Source organism: Schistocerca nitens, chromosome 1 (genome assembly GCF_023898315.1).
Source record: "Schistocerca nitens isolate TAMUIC-IGC-003100 chromosome 1, iqSchNite1.1, whole genome shotgun sequence".
NCBI classification, from domain to species: Eukaryota; Metazoa; Arthropoda; class Insecta; order Orthoptera; family Acrididae; genus Schistocerca; species Schistocerca nitens.
Window position 1 is genome coordinate 837,411,923 of NC_064614.1, and position 19,139 is coordinate 837,431,061.

Consider the following 19,139-nt stretch of genomic DNA (forward strand, 5'->3'; position numbering starts at 1 on the left):
ATTGTCATATTTTAAAAGAATTTGGTTGGTGATCTTTGTAGTTGATTATACAAATGATGAAATTCTCTGTGAAGATTCCTCCCTTTGTAAATTTCCTACATACCATTCATTTCTCGCCTTATTTTCTTAAGTAAAGCTAATTATGTTGCCTTATTCTCAATCTACAACATTGAATGGTTTATAGGCAAAATTTTTTAGAACAGCTGGTCTGTTCTTGGAGCCATCTTGTAGAGAGAGTTTTTTGCTCAACACGCATGACAGCCGAGGGATGTAGCCCCTATACTGTTCTTTGTTGTAGGATTGTCATGCATGCTGGTGTTGCACGCTGTCAGTCACTTCTGTCACTCCTGGACGACATGGCCTAAGAAAGATCCATGGACGCATACCACCATTACTACTCTACTACTAAGAAATGTAAATGAAGGTGGCTTAGTGGTCTGATTTTCTCGCTTCAGAATGTAAAGAATTTGAAGTTTCTATAACAGTTCATTATTTAAAAAAAACACAAATTGGTTATAGCCGCATGTTGCATTTCATACACAATGATTCTTAAAGATATTTCTGAAAAATTATCTTCACGTTTAAACACAACTTGATATTTACATTTTTGTATATGGCAATAGTTCGTACATATATTTAACCTCTTGACTTACATGATTTTAGAACATGAAACTTAATAAAAAAGTGAAAGTTGCAAACAATTATGTTAAAGTTGTTGGGATATTGACACACAAGCTGAAGGAAATCACCTTCCATTTTATTTGTTAAGGTTCAGGTACAATTTATTTTTAGACAAAACTTGTGTAACAAAAATAAATAAATGCCTTATGAGCAGATACAACACATACATGAAACTTACAAGAAATTACAGCTTTTATGTAAGATTACAGCAATTAGATCCAGTTTGCGTGATGCATGAAACACTGGAGAAGTACATAAATTATGATCGACATTTGAAATTAATTCAATTGCTGGCACTGTTACAACAATGTAGAAAAATTTGTAAAGACATCATAGTACCTTTACAGGCAATATATGTATTTGAACATTTCATCAAAGATCATAATTGAAAACTGCAGTAGAAAATTTTACAGTTTACAAAGTTCATCAATTAAAAACTACAATACTTTTAACAAAATTACATCTGTTTCTTTTCTCACATAACGCACAATATTAGTTAAGTAGCACTTATACTCCTTCGAATACGAAGACCTGCAAAAATATAAAAGTGGTGATAAAGGCACACTATACTCCACTGTTAATTGAGTGTTGGCCAATTATATAAGTATTGTTCACAGTAATTGTACTTGTAAAAGATATTGTTGTTCTAATTATTGTTTGCAGTACAGTACTCAGTATTCTGATGTCATTACCACACACCTACCATTACACACTTCCGAAAAAAAAGAGTATGGGACAATCAATCACTCAGTTCAATACTGATCTTTCCTTTCTCACAATTCTATTCAGTAAACTAGTGCATAGACAAAGATATGTACTGACCAGGAAAAGTACAAAGATATGCACTGACTGTGAAAAGGAGAGCTGAAGGAGCAGGTTTTATATTAGGTACACCACCTCAACAAACTGGGGAAAATCTCAAATATAAAGAAATATGTTTGTCTAGACACGTTAAAAGAAACAGAGGTATAATATAAAATCAATGTTTAGTTGGAGGTAAGAGAAAAAGACAAGCAGAGGTGGTTTGGGCATAGCAAACAAGATCTGTGGTAGAGAATAAAAATTGCAGGAGATATTTCCTACCAATACCTTAACAACAAAAAATGTACGAGATCAGGCTTTTATACTGCCTAACAGTGTAAGGGCAATGTGAGCGAGATGTACTGACTAATATATAAATGCAAGCGTCTTCGATATCCTTCACTTGCAACACTTTCCAAATGAAACTGAAATACTGTTGAGATAATATCAATCTTCTATAAAGGGATTACTCAGACATATTTTATTGTAATTTTTTAATGAAATCTGTCATTAACCCTTTGAACATTTGTGTGAAAGAAGAGTTTTATGATAATTTGGTGTGTCTGTTTAAGTGAGTTGTCAGATGTTTTCCTATGATTTATGCAGTACTGTAATAGTAAAATACAACTACTATTTCACTTATATATTGATGATATATGATCATTTAGACAACATAAGCTGAGGTAATCAGCTATAGAGGAAAAATCAGAAACTGTGACACTGATATTGGGTTTTCACCTAAGGCATTACACTCATAGAATGAACCGAGCTGAACACCCTGGAACAAGATTTTGTTCCAGTCTATCTTATACACCTTGGCTTTCAATTGAGTGAAGTGGTGCAAGTGTAAGTGTACTTGACATGATATTCTTTGGCTGTCAACCGTACACTGCAGCTCACTGTTGAGAAAAGTGACATATTACTCAGAACTTCTGTCCATCATTATATCGAAGCTATATCTACATTCATCTTAGCAGATATTTCATTATCTATGACAGCACTGTGAAAGCTTTAATTTAGAGAGTACGGTATGTTTTTGAAATCTGATTATGAAGGAATCTGCAATCATATTATGATTATATTGTTTACAACATTATTCATCATCATTCCTGATCTGAAAGAGCCAAATGATTATTCTTTTTTATGATTTAGTCTCATTAGTTTCATGGCAAACACTTACCCATGATTATTTCTTACTGGGGTAGTGCATCCTGTGTGTTCTGGGGGAAAAGCATACCATAATGCACACTTCTCCTGGTCCTATTCTGTCTTTGTAAAACAAACTACAACTATGGTCCATTTATAACACAGTAAAAGTAAAGAAAAGGAAGAGCATATTTCAAGGAATTATTACAAGAAGCACTATCAAACACGGGGGAGGGGGGGGGGGGGGGGATGATAGATTTCAACAATGAAGACATTATTTCAGATGCTGAAGACTGTATGGAGGACACTGAAAGATTTTCATCTAAAAAGACAAAAAAATTTCTTAGTGGACAGAATTTTGGCTGAAGTAAAGAGGAATACTGAAACAATGAAATCTGCAAGAAAAATTCAAAATGGTTCTCCTTCATCTACACACGATCAGAGGACAATGATATTTGTTATATGGAATGGGAAGATGGGTAAATGTGTTTACCTTATCCAGAAATTTGAAGCCATGGATATATTGAAGGGTTTGCTACAAAATGTAGATAGCTTAACCCTGAGTGAGTTTGGAATTACTTGCAAAAGCTTTGGGGGAGGGTGTGTGTGTGTGTGTGTGAATGGAGAGAGATAGAAAAGGCATTTCGTTGTATCCAAGAAGGGTGTAGCTCCAGCCCTTTGTTCCCTGTTAATCAAGATGGGGAGGGGGAGGGAAGGGGTGACTGCCAGTCTTGCTGGTTTGTTTTCTTTGTTGCATTAAACAACAAATGTGATCTGTTTACAGAAATGGTGTTATCACAAGCTGAATGTTTTTCAGTTGTGTCTCACAGTAGTAGTTCTAATAAATTAAATACTGCATATTATTGTAAGAATAATGAGTAATTCCCAAGAGATGAGTGTGTATTTCTGGTTGTAATAATTTATACGAACCTGCTAATGAAGAAGAAATCACTTCTAGCAAAGCTAGTGTAAATACTAATTGTATTCCTGTTTGGAAAAAGGTGAATTTTTTGAAACTTTTTGAATGGATATGAAATGTAAGGAAATGATAGATGACTGAATGCAAGACATACAAAAATGTACGTAGAGAAGATAAATTACTTCAAATTGCTGGCTATGATTGTGTGGGCATACAAAAATGTATGTAGAAAAAATAAATTACATTGATTTACTGGCTATAATTGTGTGTTTCAGTAAACCTGCTACTCATGGAAAAGTGTGCCTACTAGATTCCTTTAATAAGATACGTAAAAAGTGAGCACAAGATGCTAATTATGAGGACTCATAAGAATCAAGTGAGTTTAACAAAGAAGAGTGAAAATGGGCAAGGTCAGATTAGAGCATCCTCAATTATATACTCTGTTCCCCTTGGAGATAAAAAGGAACAAATTTGTAAAACGACATTTGCATAGTGTCATGGCATATAAAATTTACTTTTTATGAAATCTATTTCCTAAAAGTAGACTGAAGATCTATTTTGTGACAAGAAAGAGAAAGCTCCAACAATGAGATACATCACATGATCTGAGAAATATATTTTACAGTGAAAAGGCTATCATAACAGGTTAGAAGCATTATAGAACTTTATCTTAAAGAATATTTTTAACACAATAAGAATTCTGATTTTTAAAAACATTTCTTTCAATATATTGAAAATTTGAAAAACTGGAGCTATCTCCCTTTCTTGCAGCAAACCTTTCAATTATCTCTTCACATCATTCATTAGTTACAATACTGAGTTAACAATGTATTGATGTACATAAACTGATTGTCTGCAATAAAATTCATTCTTGCAATGTTGTACTTTCAGATAATGAGTGACAATTTTCCATTAACAATTCAATTTCATTTATCACTCTTTTAACAAAATTTTCATAATAAATACCTAATAATGATATTGGACAGATTCCAGAACCATGGTATTAAAAAAGAGTGGCCCTTGCACTTCACCCCTGTTGCCCAATAAATGCATATACTTAGCATTAACATGGAACTTGGAAAGGAATATCATGAGCCCAGTAGTTTTGATGCCTTTTTAAGTAAGCTAAGAAAAAAAAATCCTTTCTTCTGTAAACTGGTAATATAATTGACAAAAGTAAAAGATTTGTATTGTTTAAGTCTAACCAGTGCAATTTATGGTCTCACTTGCCCTGTTTCACCTTACATAAGATTGACCGATAATAAAAACAGTCATTACACTTATTTTCAATGTAGTTACATAAATTGTAGTGCCATAGGGATTCCACCTGGTTTTAGTGTACTCTCTCTCTCTCTCTCTCTCCCTCTCTCTCTTCACAATTTTGTTTCAATGAGATCTTAATCTTATCTTTTTTCGTCCAAAAAAGGTATGTAATGCATAAAATTGGTAAGGATGCAAGTCAGTCAGTGTTTACCAGATGACATAAGTTGCACTTGAGCAGCAGAGGGCGTACATCACTGGTGAAGCGAGTTACCTGTGCTTGGCCAGAAGCAGAGCTGTGAAGCTGTGCTTGGACTGCGGTGTGACGCTAAGCAAATTGTCGTGCGTCGTTATTATGACACAGCAAAATTGTTGTGTCTTCGTGTCTCAGAATGGGCAGAAGAAGAAGGCAGACACAGAGAAGAAGCCTTCGACACTGAAACCCACCAGGAATGCAGAACAGAAGTGCGACAAATGTCATACACCTGTCCCTCCCTCCTCTGTACATTTGGTGCAGTATTAGGGTCATGGGCAGTGATGTATGATATCATAGTGTAATGGATCTGGGAGATGTGTTATTTTCAACCGGATTTGTCGATACCAAATTGTAAATATTTTCTTATATATTTGTCAGAATTTTTTTTACTGTAATTTGTCTTATCTTATGTTAATTTACTTATATTTTTGAAAGTGACAGCATATTGATTACTATTAGTAAATGTGACGAAGAATATCAAAGAGACTGATTACAAGTGGAAGCTTGTGTGATGTGTAAAATGTCTTTGACGCTGGAGTTGTCTTTGACTGTAGTCAGTCGGCAGTTAACTCTTGGTGTGTGTTGACAGTAGAACAATGTGCAGGTCGCCGTCATAAATAATTTGCTAGTGAACAGAGAAAAAAAATGAATTATGTTACTATTTTTTTTATATAAACTTTAAGAAGAAACCACATTCGAAGAAATGGTGTTTGAAGCACCAAAAATGAGGCAAACGCATTGAACCAGGTCATTTCTGCAGCCGACAAAGATGCATTGTGGAATCATACTTCCACTAGACAACTGAAGCCAAGACCAATATCGCCTTGTAAACATCTAACGGAAAAGGTACTGTCACGAAATATGCCAATTTTAAGTAAATAAAAATAGTGAGCACATTTCAATAGCCAACTGCTGCAGGGAAGAAGTAGGCGTAGAGTTCCTGGACTCAGACGCCACTGTCCAGCTGCAGGCAGCGAGCGTGGCCGACCAATGCGCACTGAAGAGTGCTGTGGCTGCCCACATTATTAAGCCACCTACTATGGAGAAGAGAACTGCACCAAAACAGCATGAGAAGCACTCCAAGACCCTGATCTCTTATGATGAACATATGGCTTGACACAGTATCCGCTTGCACGATACCTGCCTCTAACTTAACTTTCTTGACCTATTACAGTCAGTAAGACAACCGCTACTGCTCTTACTACCCAAACTAACTATCGCTGAGGTTTTCTTCCCTTGGCGCTTGCCTTCACACTGTTTTCCCTCTGCCCTTCAAACTGCTGCCCTTTGTTTGACTTTCGACCTAGTCTATCTCCAGATGAGCACATGTAAATAGTTAACCTTAACCAGACATACGCAAACATCACAGTACCCACATCCTGCGACACCTCACTTTAGTGAAAACTAACCCTTATGCAGAGATGGCAGCAGACCTTTCAAGTTGGCCATCATGCCAGTGTGGGCATGGAGGGGCTCCACATCTTTAAAAAAATAAAAATAAAATAAAATCACCAGATGACACGTATTATGGTGCCGCCCCCACCCAATTTTTTTTAATGAAGCACGTGAAAAATCTTCGAATAGCCTTCATCAGAGAAAATAACAATATAATAGCCATTATCAAAGAACATCATATCACTATATATACTAAAAACTTGACTGCTAAATATGATCAGAAATAGAAAATTGTTACCATTGTATATTGAAAGCAAGAGATCTTGATTCAACAACAGAACAAAATAGGACTGATTAAATACCACAAGACTGTTTTAGGAAAAGGGGAATGACCAGTGGGACTATAATGAAATTACACAATATTCACTTATGAAAAGGAGTAAACTAGTGGACTTTTGCAATAAAATTCCTGATATTCTTTCTGATTAATCACTGGCTTTCCCCAGTCTTATATTAACCTGTTCTGCTTCCATACAACATTTACTTATGAAAAGGAGTAAACTAGTGGACTTTTGCAATAAAATTCCTGATGTTCTTTCTGAAGAATCACTGGCTTTGACCAGTCTTATATTAACGTTTTCTGCTTCCATCAATAATTAAAAGTTTACTGTGAAAGGGGGGCAAAACAGTATTTCAATATTGCCTTGGAAGAATGTACACACAAACATTTGTCACGTACTCTTCTGCTTTTATACAACACAAACTTACTTATCAAATAAGAAGTGAGAGCAAATTGATTATGATCAAACTATTCAACTAACATAGCTTAGTTGAATTTTCTACAGTACACATTGTGCAAGCATTCAGTATACTATTACACAATAATTAAGTAAGGCAGTGTAAAATTCTGAAGTAATTATAACAAAAAGTAGCTCACATTTTTAAACAGAAATAATAAGTAAACTATGAAAGGTTGTACAGGATATACAGGAATAACTGAAAAACAATGATTGGTGGTTGTTCATGTATATCCTGTATCACAAAACAGTTGCAAGAGTTTAACACTGACTTTGTACAGCAAGGTCATTACAGACCTTTTTAACTCAAAACAATTGCTTTTGTCTTGTATGCTCTCAAACAGAAACTTTTCAATTTGTGAAGCAAAAATAACATTCATGAACACTAACATTTAACATATATGCTAACTGCGAACACAATAACTAAAATGCCACGTAAAGAAAATTAATTTATAAAAATATTTACTTTTTTACCATCGCTGGCAGTTTCATTTCATAACATATTTCACCTTACATCAACATTCTAATGACATTTTCTTCGACACTGTATAAAACAATGACTGGACTATTCTTTCCACTCCTCAAGTCCATTATTTCTTCACAGATTCTTATGATGTACTTCTTATGACGGGGATGCCTAGAAAGAAAAAGAAATTCAAATGATACTTATAATAATGTAACATGGTTACACACTACAATTAGTTTTCTCCTTCTCCTTCCCTTGACATTATCCAAGATAATGTTTCACCCAGCTACTGAAGGCTATATACAGGGGTGCCCCACTCCATGGGTGCTCCAGTGCTCATGCACCCTACCTGAAATTTTTTGTAGCACTCAGTACCCACACAAAATGAGGAAGGAAAATAAAATAGAATAGAATATTTAAAAAAAAAAATGGAGAAAACTTGTAAGGTTTCACTTATTTCAGTTTTGATGTTGTGCCCTCACACTGGTCCATAAAAGGTGCAAGCACAGCCTAGCACTTCTTAGCCATCCAGAAACGACTGACAAGTGTTCAGTGCTACTCTCTTGCAGAAATCTCACGCAAGTTTTCAAATGTTCCATCCAATGGACACGGTTGGCAGAGATTTAAAATGCCTACTTTGTGACGATAGCTACTGTTCTTAGTGGAGCAGTAAGTTCTAGTCTACTTTTTTTTTTTTTTATTGTGTATCATTTAAACAAACGATGTCTGTCAACACAAGAAAGTTTTGATTTCCTTTATTTTTTGGTTTCTATACTAGCGAATCTTACTATCGCTGAAGTATTGTGGACAATTTTAATTGACGTTCTCACTCATTTTTCTCAAGATATCAAGTCGTGCAGAGGTATTGCTACTAACAGAGTGGGCAATACATGTGCCACCTTTTTTGGGTGGCAAGCAAAAATCAGAGAAATTCATGATTTTTGCATGTTCACTGTATTGCCTGTTCTTAGAATTTTGTGACTCAAAGGCAATGTAAAATGATACCGTAGTGAGAGATTATAATTCAAAAGTGAAAGAAATAGCCAAATTTGAATGTGGGTCCCCCCAAACAACTAAAAGTGATTGCAAGCTGCCCAATGTGCAAGTTTTGTTCATCCTGTAGCTCTTTGGACTTTTTATCCTGTCATGTGGCAATGTAGAATAAGTTCACTGAAAACTATTTTCCAGAATTATAAACAATTAATTTTGTTCTTCAAGGAATTTGAGCTCAAAAAATCCTATGCTGGTGCTAACAATGAAGGTTTCTTAAATTTTCTGTGTTCTTTTGAATTTATCATTGTCACTACACTTCTTATTAAAATTTTAGAGTCAGCTGAAATTTGGAATCCATTTCTACCAAATTCCCCTCTACAACTCCAAAAGACCATGGACAATAATTCTGTCCAAGACATTTTGAGGTTATCTCGAACTAATGAAAGTTTCTGTGAGGAACTGATAAAAAAATTCTGATGTTGAAGACCTGAAACTTCCAATAGTTCAAAAGATTTCTTGAAAACAAGATGATAGGTGTTCTACCCTACACTTTTGCCACACCCCATGATTATTACCAGAGGATTTATTTTGAGATTTTAGATATTGTGATTCAGTGTTTCAAGGACCAATGTTCTTGACTCACTTCAAAGAAATATAAACCTTTATTCTTTCAAAAGTTAAGAACTGGAGCCATGTAATAGAATTTTATATGGATGACTCTGATGCAGAAAGATTAACTTTGCTCAGAAATGTGGTGTTGGAGGTGTGTGAATCCAAAAATTATCCCATAGGAAATATGGACGACTTAGTGAGCTTCTTTTCCTTGGACGTGCACATTGGTGAATTGGTTCCAGATGTCATGAAACTGATGAAGATTACCTTAAGTATACAAGATTCTAAATGCAAAGCAGAACATTTTTTTTACACCCTTACAAGATCAAAAAATCACTTGTGCAACGCCACAACGAACGAGAAACTGAACACCACTATCATGCATGTCCATAAGAAAAAAGCAAAAAACTTGAACCATGACACTGTGGTGAACATTTTCATTAAACAATCCGCTGTTCATAAGAACACATTCTTTATGAGTGATAATCAGAAATTACAGAAGGATTTGAAAAAATAAAACAAATCTGTGTATATTGTGGATTATTTTTTGTATCAATTAACTAGAATGGAAAAAATGAACCTAATAAACAAGTTTGTTTACCTTTATCAAGTGGTGCTCATTTAAAAATACCTTAACTGGATTTTTAGGAGGACTTGTTTTCAAAACATTTGTGAACTGTGATTTACAGCATCCACACTGATTTTCAAAAGCCGGCACCCTTGGCTATAAAGTTTTACAGAATGGTTCTTAATTTGCAGGGATGAATATATGTGCCACAATAAGGTATGAAACTGTTTAAACTGAAGTTAAATCAAAAGTCTCATTCTTGCTTAGTCATTTAATTTAAGGTAATTATGCAATTAATAATGCTAAAGTAAAATAATTGCATTTTTCATGAAACAAACTGTATAAAATGTAATATTTCTAATGGAAACTACATAAATACATGCTGAATGTACACAAGCTGATGACAGTGAACATAAACTCAATGGACATTATCCTCAAATTATGGAAGCTTTCTGTATACATTTTTCACTTCTTTCCCGTTAACAAGATCCTGTACTTGCAACATAAAACAATAAACTGTTTTAAAGGGCAGTGTTTCCATTCCAAAATAATAAAGGTATTAGTGGTAATTATCAGCTCTCTGCATGCATAATTATAATTTAAACAAGCTGTTACCCATTGCTATGGCTGGGCACAAGCAGACAGACATGAGCAGATGCTTGCGCATTTGTGCACTGTGCTATGTAAGCAGCTATACATTATACACCAAATTGAATACTTTTTTTTTTTTTTTTTTTACATGGTTTATGATCACCGATAAAAAAATATGTTCCACCCAATATTTCACACTTCTATGTGCCGACTTTTCCTTTTTTACTTTCTAAAGATGCTTATTTTCTTCCTCATTATAAGGAAAAAGATAGACTGCTACTCACCATTGAGATGACACACACTGAGTTGCAGATAGGCACAACAAAAGAACTGTTATGTATTTAGCTTTCAGCCAAAGCCTGCTTCAGAAAAAGATGAGGAGGTCATGTGTGCGGAAGGCGTGCTCGCTTGCGTGAATGAATGACTTTGTGTGTATGTGTGGTGTAGAGTGCTTTGGCTGAAAGCTAAATGTGAAATCGTCTTATCACCTGCCTGTCTGCAACTCGTGTCAACTTTGCAATGAGTAGTAATCTATCTTTCTCCTTATACTGCTGATATTCCAAGCTGAAGTTTCTATTGTTTTATTTTATTCCTCAGGTTTCAAGCTATCTACATACCTAATTTCATCAAAATTGGTTCACCCGTTTTGTTGTGACAAGGTAACAGACAAAAGCGCTTTTGCATATATATAAAACATTAAACTGCAACATGTTTTTTTCCCCTGTGATCCAATTTTAATTAAATGAAGCCCGTACGATGCACCAAGCTATGGTCAAGTAACCTGTGAAAATCCTTTGAAAATTTGTCTAGTAGTTTTGGAAATTAGCATGTTCAAACAGACAAATGTGACAGTTTTGGATAAAAATTTAGATCATGATACAGGGGACCATCAATTTCACATTCTCCGATTTTATGTTTTTCATGATTCTATGCCATAAATTCGTAGCACCTGTCAGAAATCTATAAGATCAATGCTAAAAATTCCTAGAGTTTACATTTCTTCCTAGTAAGGTTTACCTCGATTCTACATTTTTACTCAACGTCTCACTTGATTTTGTCCCGTTTTCTTCCTACTGACATTTGATGTGACAGAATGAGTTATATGTGACACAAAAGACAGATGGTTCACACCACAAGTGGAGGTGGAGTTGGGGAATATTTTATGCCATTGTGGAGAGGGGAGACATGTGAGAGGAAATGCTGAAGTAATCCACAATTGGCACTGCCAACACAACTCGCAACGTTTAGCTTCACCATGCAATTATGATACGACAACTGCTAGGTTGCGGCAGCAATGGAAACAGGACAGTTGACGTGAAGTATTCCTGTCCAAGCCAATATGTGAACAAGGGGCCCAGCCACCACCTTTCCTTCTGTCACTTACAATGCAGTCTCATCATCCCGCATGTATTTCTGATGTACTGTGTCGAGCAACAATATCAACTGTAAACTTTTTAAATTCAAACACTGAGTCTCAAAGAATATGTTCGGTCAGAATCAAAGAAACATCGGTCATTTCCAGCTAGTGAGCTCTTATTGGCTGGCAACTGCTTTTGTCACCCAACTGCCAGCGCAGTCACCACCCGAACTAACACATGTAAAATGAGCTTGCCTGCTGGATGTGTGCACAAGGGGAGTGGCCCTTCAATGACAGCAATGCTGGTAGGGGTGAAAGCATTCTGTGAAGTCTGAAAAACCTGATCAAGTGCTGTGTTTTATGATAGTGTATTTTAAAGACTTTCAAGCCCAAATCTGATGCTTACAGTTGCAACAACTACATACACTACTCATGTATATACTTTGCACCAAACACTCTAGATCGTGCAGATTGGCAGCAACGATAGAAGGCATGAAGCGAAACTGTAGCACCTCAGCTTTCTTTTAAATTTAAAATTTACACAGTGTACAGAAATTCACTGAACTAATTTCTAATAAGGTTGTTATGTCAACTGGGGTATTAAACTTATTTTTTCACATCTCTGTTTCTCTTATTAAAGAAGGAAATCACGCACTCCACATGTTAGATTCTGATTCCTTTCACCATACTCTGCAGTTGTCTGTTTACTTCACCATGTTCACCAATTTTCAATTTTTTCTGAGCAGGCACAAAGGAAAGAACTCTCAAAACGTGTGTTTTGAGGTATAATTTGTGGTTTTTTACTTGCACACATGTGTGACTTTTTTAAGAACTGATGAAATTCATTAACATAAATTATTGTATAAACATTGTATTGAAGAGGATTACAATTTTTAATCATATATATTCCAATTACATATGTTTTTGTTCGTATTTTGGAGATTTTAATGTTTTCCTTGATTCTGCATTTTCCTCAATTTTGCATTTCTTCAGCCTGGAGCAAGGAAACAAAAAATTGGGGTTTCACTGTACCTTTTCTGGTGGCTTGATTTTGACAACATACTGTCTATACATTGGCACAAGCTATGTTCAAATTCCATGTGAAAACCCCATAAAAAGTTGTTTGGAGATTAGTGTGTTCAGACAGACAAACAGATGGTTCAATAGTTTTATTATTAGTGCAGATAACGTTTTTATTTTCATTTGCGACTTCCTGAAAAATTTTACAATCCTTGGAAAATATCCCTCGACAAAGAAGATGTAGTAATTAATTGTTTCAAAATTGTTTCATCTTTTTCAACTTTTCATCTTATTTTTCCCATAAAGCACAAATTTTGTTTCAGTGAAGATCACTGTTTGCGTAAAATCACATTTATATTCTCATGAACAAAACAGAAATGATGATGAAACAATATATGCCAGTAAAGTAGATTTATAAGTTAGAAGAACAGCTGGTGCAACAAGGTGGCAAAGAATAATTCATTTTACAGTTTTAACTGCGGTAGACTTCGCCGATGACATTGTAATTCTGTCAGAGACAGCAAAGGACTTGGAAGAACAGTTGAACGGAATGGACAGTGTCTTGAAAGGAGGATATAAGATGAACATTAACAAAAGCAAAACGAGGATAATGGAATGTAGTCGAATTAAGTCGGGCGATGCTGAGGGAATTAGATTAGGAAATGAGACACTTAAAGTAGTAAATGAGTTTTGCTATTTGGGGAGCAAAATAACTGATGATAGTCGAAGTAGAGAGGATATAAAATGGAGACTGGCAATGGCAAGGAAATCGTTTCTGAAGAAGAGAAATTTGTTAACATCGAGTATAGATTTAAGTGTCAGGAAGGCATTTCTGAAAGTATTTGTATGGAGTGTAGCCATGTATGGAAGTGAAACATGGACGATAACCAGTTTGGACAAGAAGAGAATAGAAGCTTTCGAAATGTGGTGCTACAGAAGAATGCTGAAGATTAGTTGGGTAGATCACATAACTAATGAGGAGGTATTGAATAGGATTGGGGAGAAGAGAGGTTTGTGGCACAACTTGACTAGAAGAAGGGATCGGTTGGTAGGACATGTTCTGAGACATCGAGGGATCACCAATTTAGTATTGTAGGGCAGTGTGGAGGGTAAAAATCGTAGAGGGAGACCAAGAGATGAATACACTAAGCAGATTCAGAAGGATGTAGGTTGCAGTAGGTACTGGGAGATGAAGGAGCTTGCACAGGATAGATTAGCATGGAGAGCTGCATCAAACCTGTCTCAGGACTGAAGACCACAACAACAACAACAACAACAACAACAACAACAACAACAGGCTTTATAGGAGCTACATTTCAAAAATAGGCACCATAATTACAAATAAACCAGCAATTTGTGTTGCAAAATGACTATTGAAGTATTTTAAGTGAAATTGAATCTGCAACATTAAGCATTACTCTACCCTGCAACTAATGGAGAATGAAAGAAAGTGCGAAGGGTAATCAATACCTTGTTCGTATACTGCTGCAAAAAGCAAAATAAGACCTGCTTTGCATGTTGTAGTGGTAAAGGCTGAGATAACACGAGGAGCTGATCAAAGAATAATATTTTCATTAATAAAAAACTGTCTCATAAAAAGACATATGGGCACTATAATTTAACTGATACATTATAAATAAAAATAAGTACAAAAATATAAAAGTAAATTTGAAAAATTTAACAATGGTTGCTAATGTATTGAAGTGAACAGTAGAAGACATTTTCTATAGATTCTTGCTGTTCCATTCAAGGATGAAAAGTGGAAAATAATGACTGCTATTTCAGCTCTACCATACTTTGTATTCTTTACATAAGTGATACATAGGAAAGGGTGGGAGAAGGTAGCCAGACACACCATCCTATGATTGGATATAGCCATTTTTCAAGTAGATAAAATTGTGATATATTCCGCATATTCATAGAATTATTTGCCAGCAGAGATTTTTCAATATCAGTGCTATATTCTCAGTGATGAAAAAAAGCCTGTCATCAGACACATTGCTGTTCTTTATATCCACTCAAACCACTGCACTCACATGTGTGTCTCACACAAACATTAGTGAAAGATTGTCTGCAAATTTGTCTCTAAAGATTTTTACAAATCATGCTCTGCAGCTGTTCATTACTGAAATTTTATTTGTAAGAGGGTGGTTACTTATCCTCATTTTCTATATATTTCATTTGATATAGCCTTGCACAATAGCGTACACTGCAGGCGTAGTCTGGACCAAGGATTCCTGCAAGGGTAGTCAGTATCAAATCGAAAAAATAAAGTTACATAATTAATTTTTTGTTTGCTTGCAGGTACTTGTCTGTAATCCTCGCACACTTGTAAATCCTTGCTCCACAGTACTGTAGCACACCACTAGGTGAGCCAAAACAAAACAGTGCAGCCTGTTGACAAAAGCTCAGTAATTCCTTTCCAGCAGGTCCAGCATTCCACTGCCACCGAAAACAAATTACTGCATAATAATTCATTTTATCATGTGCTCCACAGTTTTGTTTTTGGTCCTCTGGTGGTGTACTACGGTAGTGTGGTGTGAGGATTTCAATGTATACTGCAGTTGTGTAGCTGCAAAACAAACAAAGAATTAAATATGTAACTTTGTTTTTTCGAGGCGATGATTAAAAGTCTTATGACTATTCATCAAATATCTGAAGTTATAGTTTCTAGGCTGCAGGAACATTCCCTTCAGGGAATGTTGACCTGAGAAGGAAACACCACTAACGTCACTCTTCCAAACCATCTGAATATGATGGAGCAATGTGGAGAGTGTTCTCTGAGAGCTGGAGATAATTTCTTTTAGTTTTAATCTACTGTCAAGCCATTGACAAAAATTACCACCGCTCTACAACGGTTCTATCTCCCCCTGTAATATATTTTGTGCTGTCTGTTGAACAAAAATAATATGAATAACTCCTATTTTTGGCTACAGTGCATAAATGGACAATTCTAAACATGGGCAGAACAGTGGTTGTGACATGTCCACAAGGAGACTCATATTTTCCTTGAACCGTTGGCATACAGTGATCCTCTGTAAATGAAACAAATTCTGTTACAGTTTGTGTAGCCAGTTCGAATAATTCAAAATATACCCTTCCATTACATAACAACCAACAAAGCAATTTATCATTTTGTTGGTACGCATGAGTTAGGGAGAACCAATTACTGCAATCAAATAAGAGAAATCAGAGCATGCACTGGAAGATTTAAGTGTTTTTATTTTCCTGCACACTGTTAGAGAGTGGAAGGGTGAATAAATAGCTTGAAGATGGGTAGTGATGTAGATGTTGATCATCTTCCCTCTAATTTCAATGAAGTCTTTGGTTTAGATTATACACACAATAATTAATATAAAACAAAGGAAAACCCAAGAATACTTCATATACTACTCATTAAAAAAAAAAATCTGAGTAACTGGTATTTCTTACTTTTCAATTACTGCTGTCACTGATTGCTGGAAGTCAAATTCAGCATCCACATACGCTGACAAGGTTCTAATAACACTGGCATCGAGATTAAGTGCCAAGACCTCAACACGAACTTTAGGTGACAAACGAGCTAATAAAGGAGACAGAGCTGCTTTCATCTGGAACAGATTAATGAATTCCCTGTAGTTGTTTGAAATGAGACAAAGTGAGCATATTATGGTGCGATTTCAAATGTATCTGTAACTACTCCAAAATATAATCTAGAGAGAGAGAGAGAGAGAGAGAGAGAGAGAGAGAACTGTACAAGGTGTGATCAAAAAGTAACAATGTTTTCTTTTTCTTACAGAATCGTTATTCATCAACATCAATTTTATTGCCTTTAAAGTAATCACTCTCTGATATAATACACTTGTACCAGTGCTATTTCCGATCTTGGAAGCACTTCAGGAATTCACTTTGCGTTTTGGTATTCATCTCCTTTGCGATTCTGTTTTTATCTCCTCAATGGTCCAACACCGACACCATTTCAAGGGTCTCTTCAACCTAGAGAATAGAAAGAAATTGCAGGAGGCTGTGCCTAGTGAACACAGTTGTTTCTTGCCAAAAACAATATGAACAAACATTGACATGTGAGTGGGAGCATATTGCAATGCCATTTTCACGTGATGGTTTTGCCACAATTCTGGTAGTTTTCTTCAGATTGCTTCAAGCAAAAGGTGCATAACTTCCAGATACTATTTCTTATTGGCCGTACGACCACAAGGACCAACCCAGGATGCACTATCCCATTGTAATCAAAGAAAACAATGAGAAGAACTTTCACATGTGATCACACTTCTTGAATTTTTTTTGGTCTTGGCTCTTTGGGCAGTTTCCATTAGGACAACTGTCTTTACAAGTTCTGGATCATTGCAGGCTTCATTCAACAATTGCTGAGTAATGTCTATGCAACATTGTTTTTGGTCAAAATACAACAATTTCACAACAAACGTTGGTGCGACATGTTTCATGCCCATAAAATCTGAAAAAGGATATGTCAACATCATGAAAAATGTTTATAATGGAGGTTTGGCAATTTTCAACCATTTTCTTTACTTCTTCCACATTGTCGTCAGTGACTGACGTGCTAGGGCATCCAGGCAGTAATCTTCAATGTCTTCTTGATCCACTTTCAAACATTTATACCACTCATAAACTCTTGTCTTACTCAGAGTGTATTCGCTAAAAGCCACAGTCAACTTTATTCCATTTTTCAAGCAAAATTTAGTGGAAACTCTTTGATCCATTTTTTCGAAAGTAAAAATTTGCCAAGCACTCGAAAACACCTATAACCTTTTTGACTGTCAACAATAAACTAAATATTCAAAACAGCTGCCAATGCAAACATACATCAGGGACATGTGTATATAAAAGATAAAGAGCATTTTTTAATTTTATTTTTAAACTGTATATATAAAATTTGTGAAATTAAAAATTCATGTTACTTTTGGGTCACACCTCAAACCCACCCAAAAAGGAAATCACTTATGAATTATTGGCAAGGTTGGTATAATTAGCAGTATTGCTATCTTTGATCAAGAGCTATATAAAATCTCAACAATTTACCAAACTCGTTGTCACTGTTTGGATTAAAATATACATTTATTTTTCCCTGTTGCACAGCTAACCAAAAACAGTTTGAAAGATATATTTGAGAAGTAATTGATTAGTCAAGTGATAAAAATGTGTTTACTGTTTACTTTAACATTTCTTCTTTATTTACAATAACATTAAATCAGTGAATGAAATATAAGTGGAGGAAATCATCAAGTACAATCATCTTAAATGTAACTCTTCAGAAATTTGTACTGACAACTAAACACAGTGTGGAAAAAAGTGCGTAACATCTGAAGAGGAAAAGTAGTAAAAATTGGACCATCACAAAAGGGAGGTGTGCCACATGAGAAGAAAAGCAGAGAAATGGCTGTTAAGGAGTGTGCAAGTGTCAAATGAAAGAAAGATAACTGATCAGTAGATAAAAGAATACAAGCAAGAAAGACCATAGGAAGAAGAGGAGAATGAATGGTACTGAAACTTATTATTCAATTATCTATCTAGAGGAGCTTGTATAGAAGTTAGCTTGTTGAAATTATCATGATTTCAGAGTCATTGTAAGCCTACCTCTACATTCATGTACTCATATAAATGAAAGTGAAATACACTGACAAAACATTGGAACTTACCAGCCCTTCATGGCGTCGCCGTTGACTGACATTTAACTTATCAAGTGTCAGATTAAAATTGCAATTAACTAGAGGGCCACTGCTTGGAGGTCCTGGATTTGTTTGAGTAAAAAATTCATTTTTCGCTTCAACTCGTGAATTTGGTGTGCTAGGTTCCTTACCAGTTAACCTTAGCATCAGGTCTACCAATTCATTTAATTGCACTTTACGTTCCTGGAACCTAAAAACGAAAGAAAAAAATAAAATAAAATAAAATAAAATTCAATCATGCTTAAGTTACAGATCCCTCTCTCCACCTTTCACCCCCATTGTGTGCGCGCACACACACACACACACACACACACACACACACACACACACACACACACACACACACACACACACACACACACACGTAGCGGTGCAGCTGGGGGATGCGGAGGAGGAGGAGGAGAGATGTTTAGGAGACAGAACCTTGAGATGGGAGAGGGGCAGGGAAGGGAGAGATGGGGAGAAGGGGCAAGCAAGGTAAAGAGGAGAAAGGCAGAGAGGGGGGCAGGGAAAGGGGAGAGGGAGGGCAGGGAAGGGTGAGAGGGGAAAGAAGGAGAGGAGGAGGGAGAAGGGGGAGGGCAGGAGGGAGCAGG

The 19,139-nt window shown here is 35.7% G+C and overlaps 1 protein-coding gene across 1 annotated transcript in view; it reads right to left on the reverse strand.

The window, feature by feature from the left end:
* Window positions 1–736: 736 nt before the first annotated feature.
* Window positions 737–19,139, reverse strand: part of LOC126263157 (eIF-2-alpha kinase GCN2) — a 322,298-nt gene continuing 303,895 nt past the window's right edge. The window contains exons 26-29 of the mRNA XM_049960195.1: window positions 18,517–18,736; window positions 16,295–16,452; window positions 7,722–7,892; window positions 737–1,212 (exon numbers count right to left, since the gene is read on the reverse strand). Coding sequence (XP_049816152.1) covers window positions 7,766–7,892; window positions 16,295–16,452; window positions 18,517–18,736 — 505 coding nt within the window. The 3' untranslated portion in view covers window positions 737–1,212; window positions 7,722–7,765. The remainder of the gene's footprint in view (window positions 1,213–7,721; window positions 7,893–16,294; window positions 16,453–18,516; window positions 18,737–19,139) is intronic.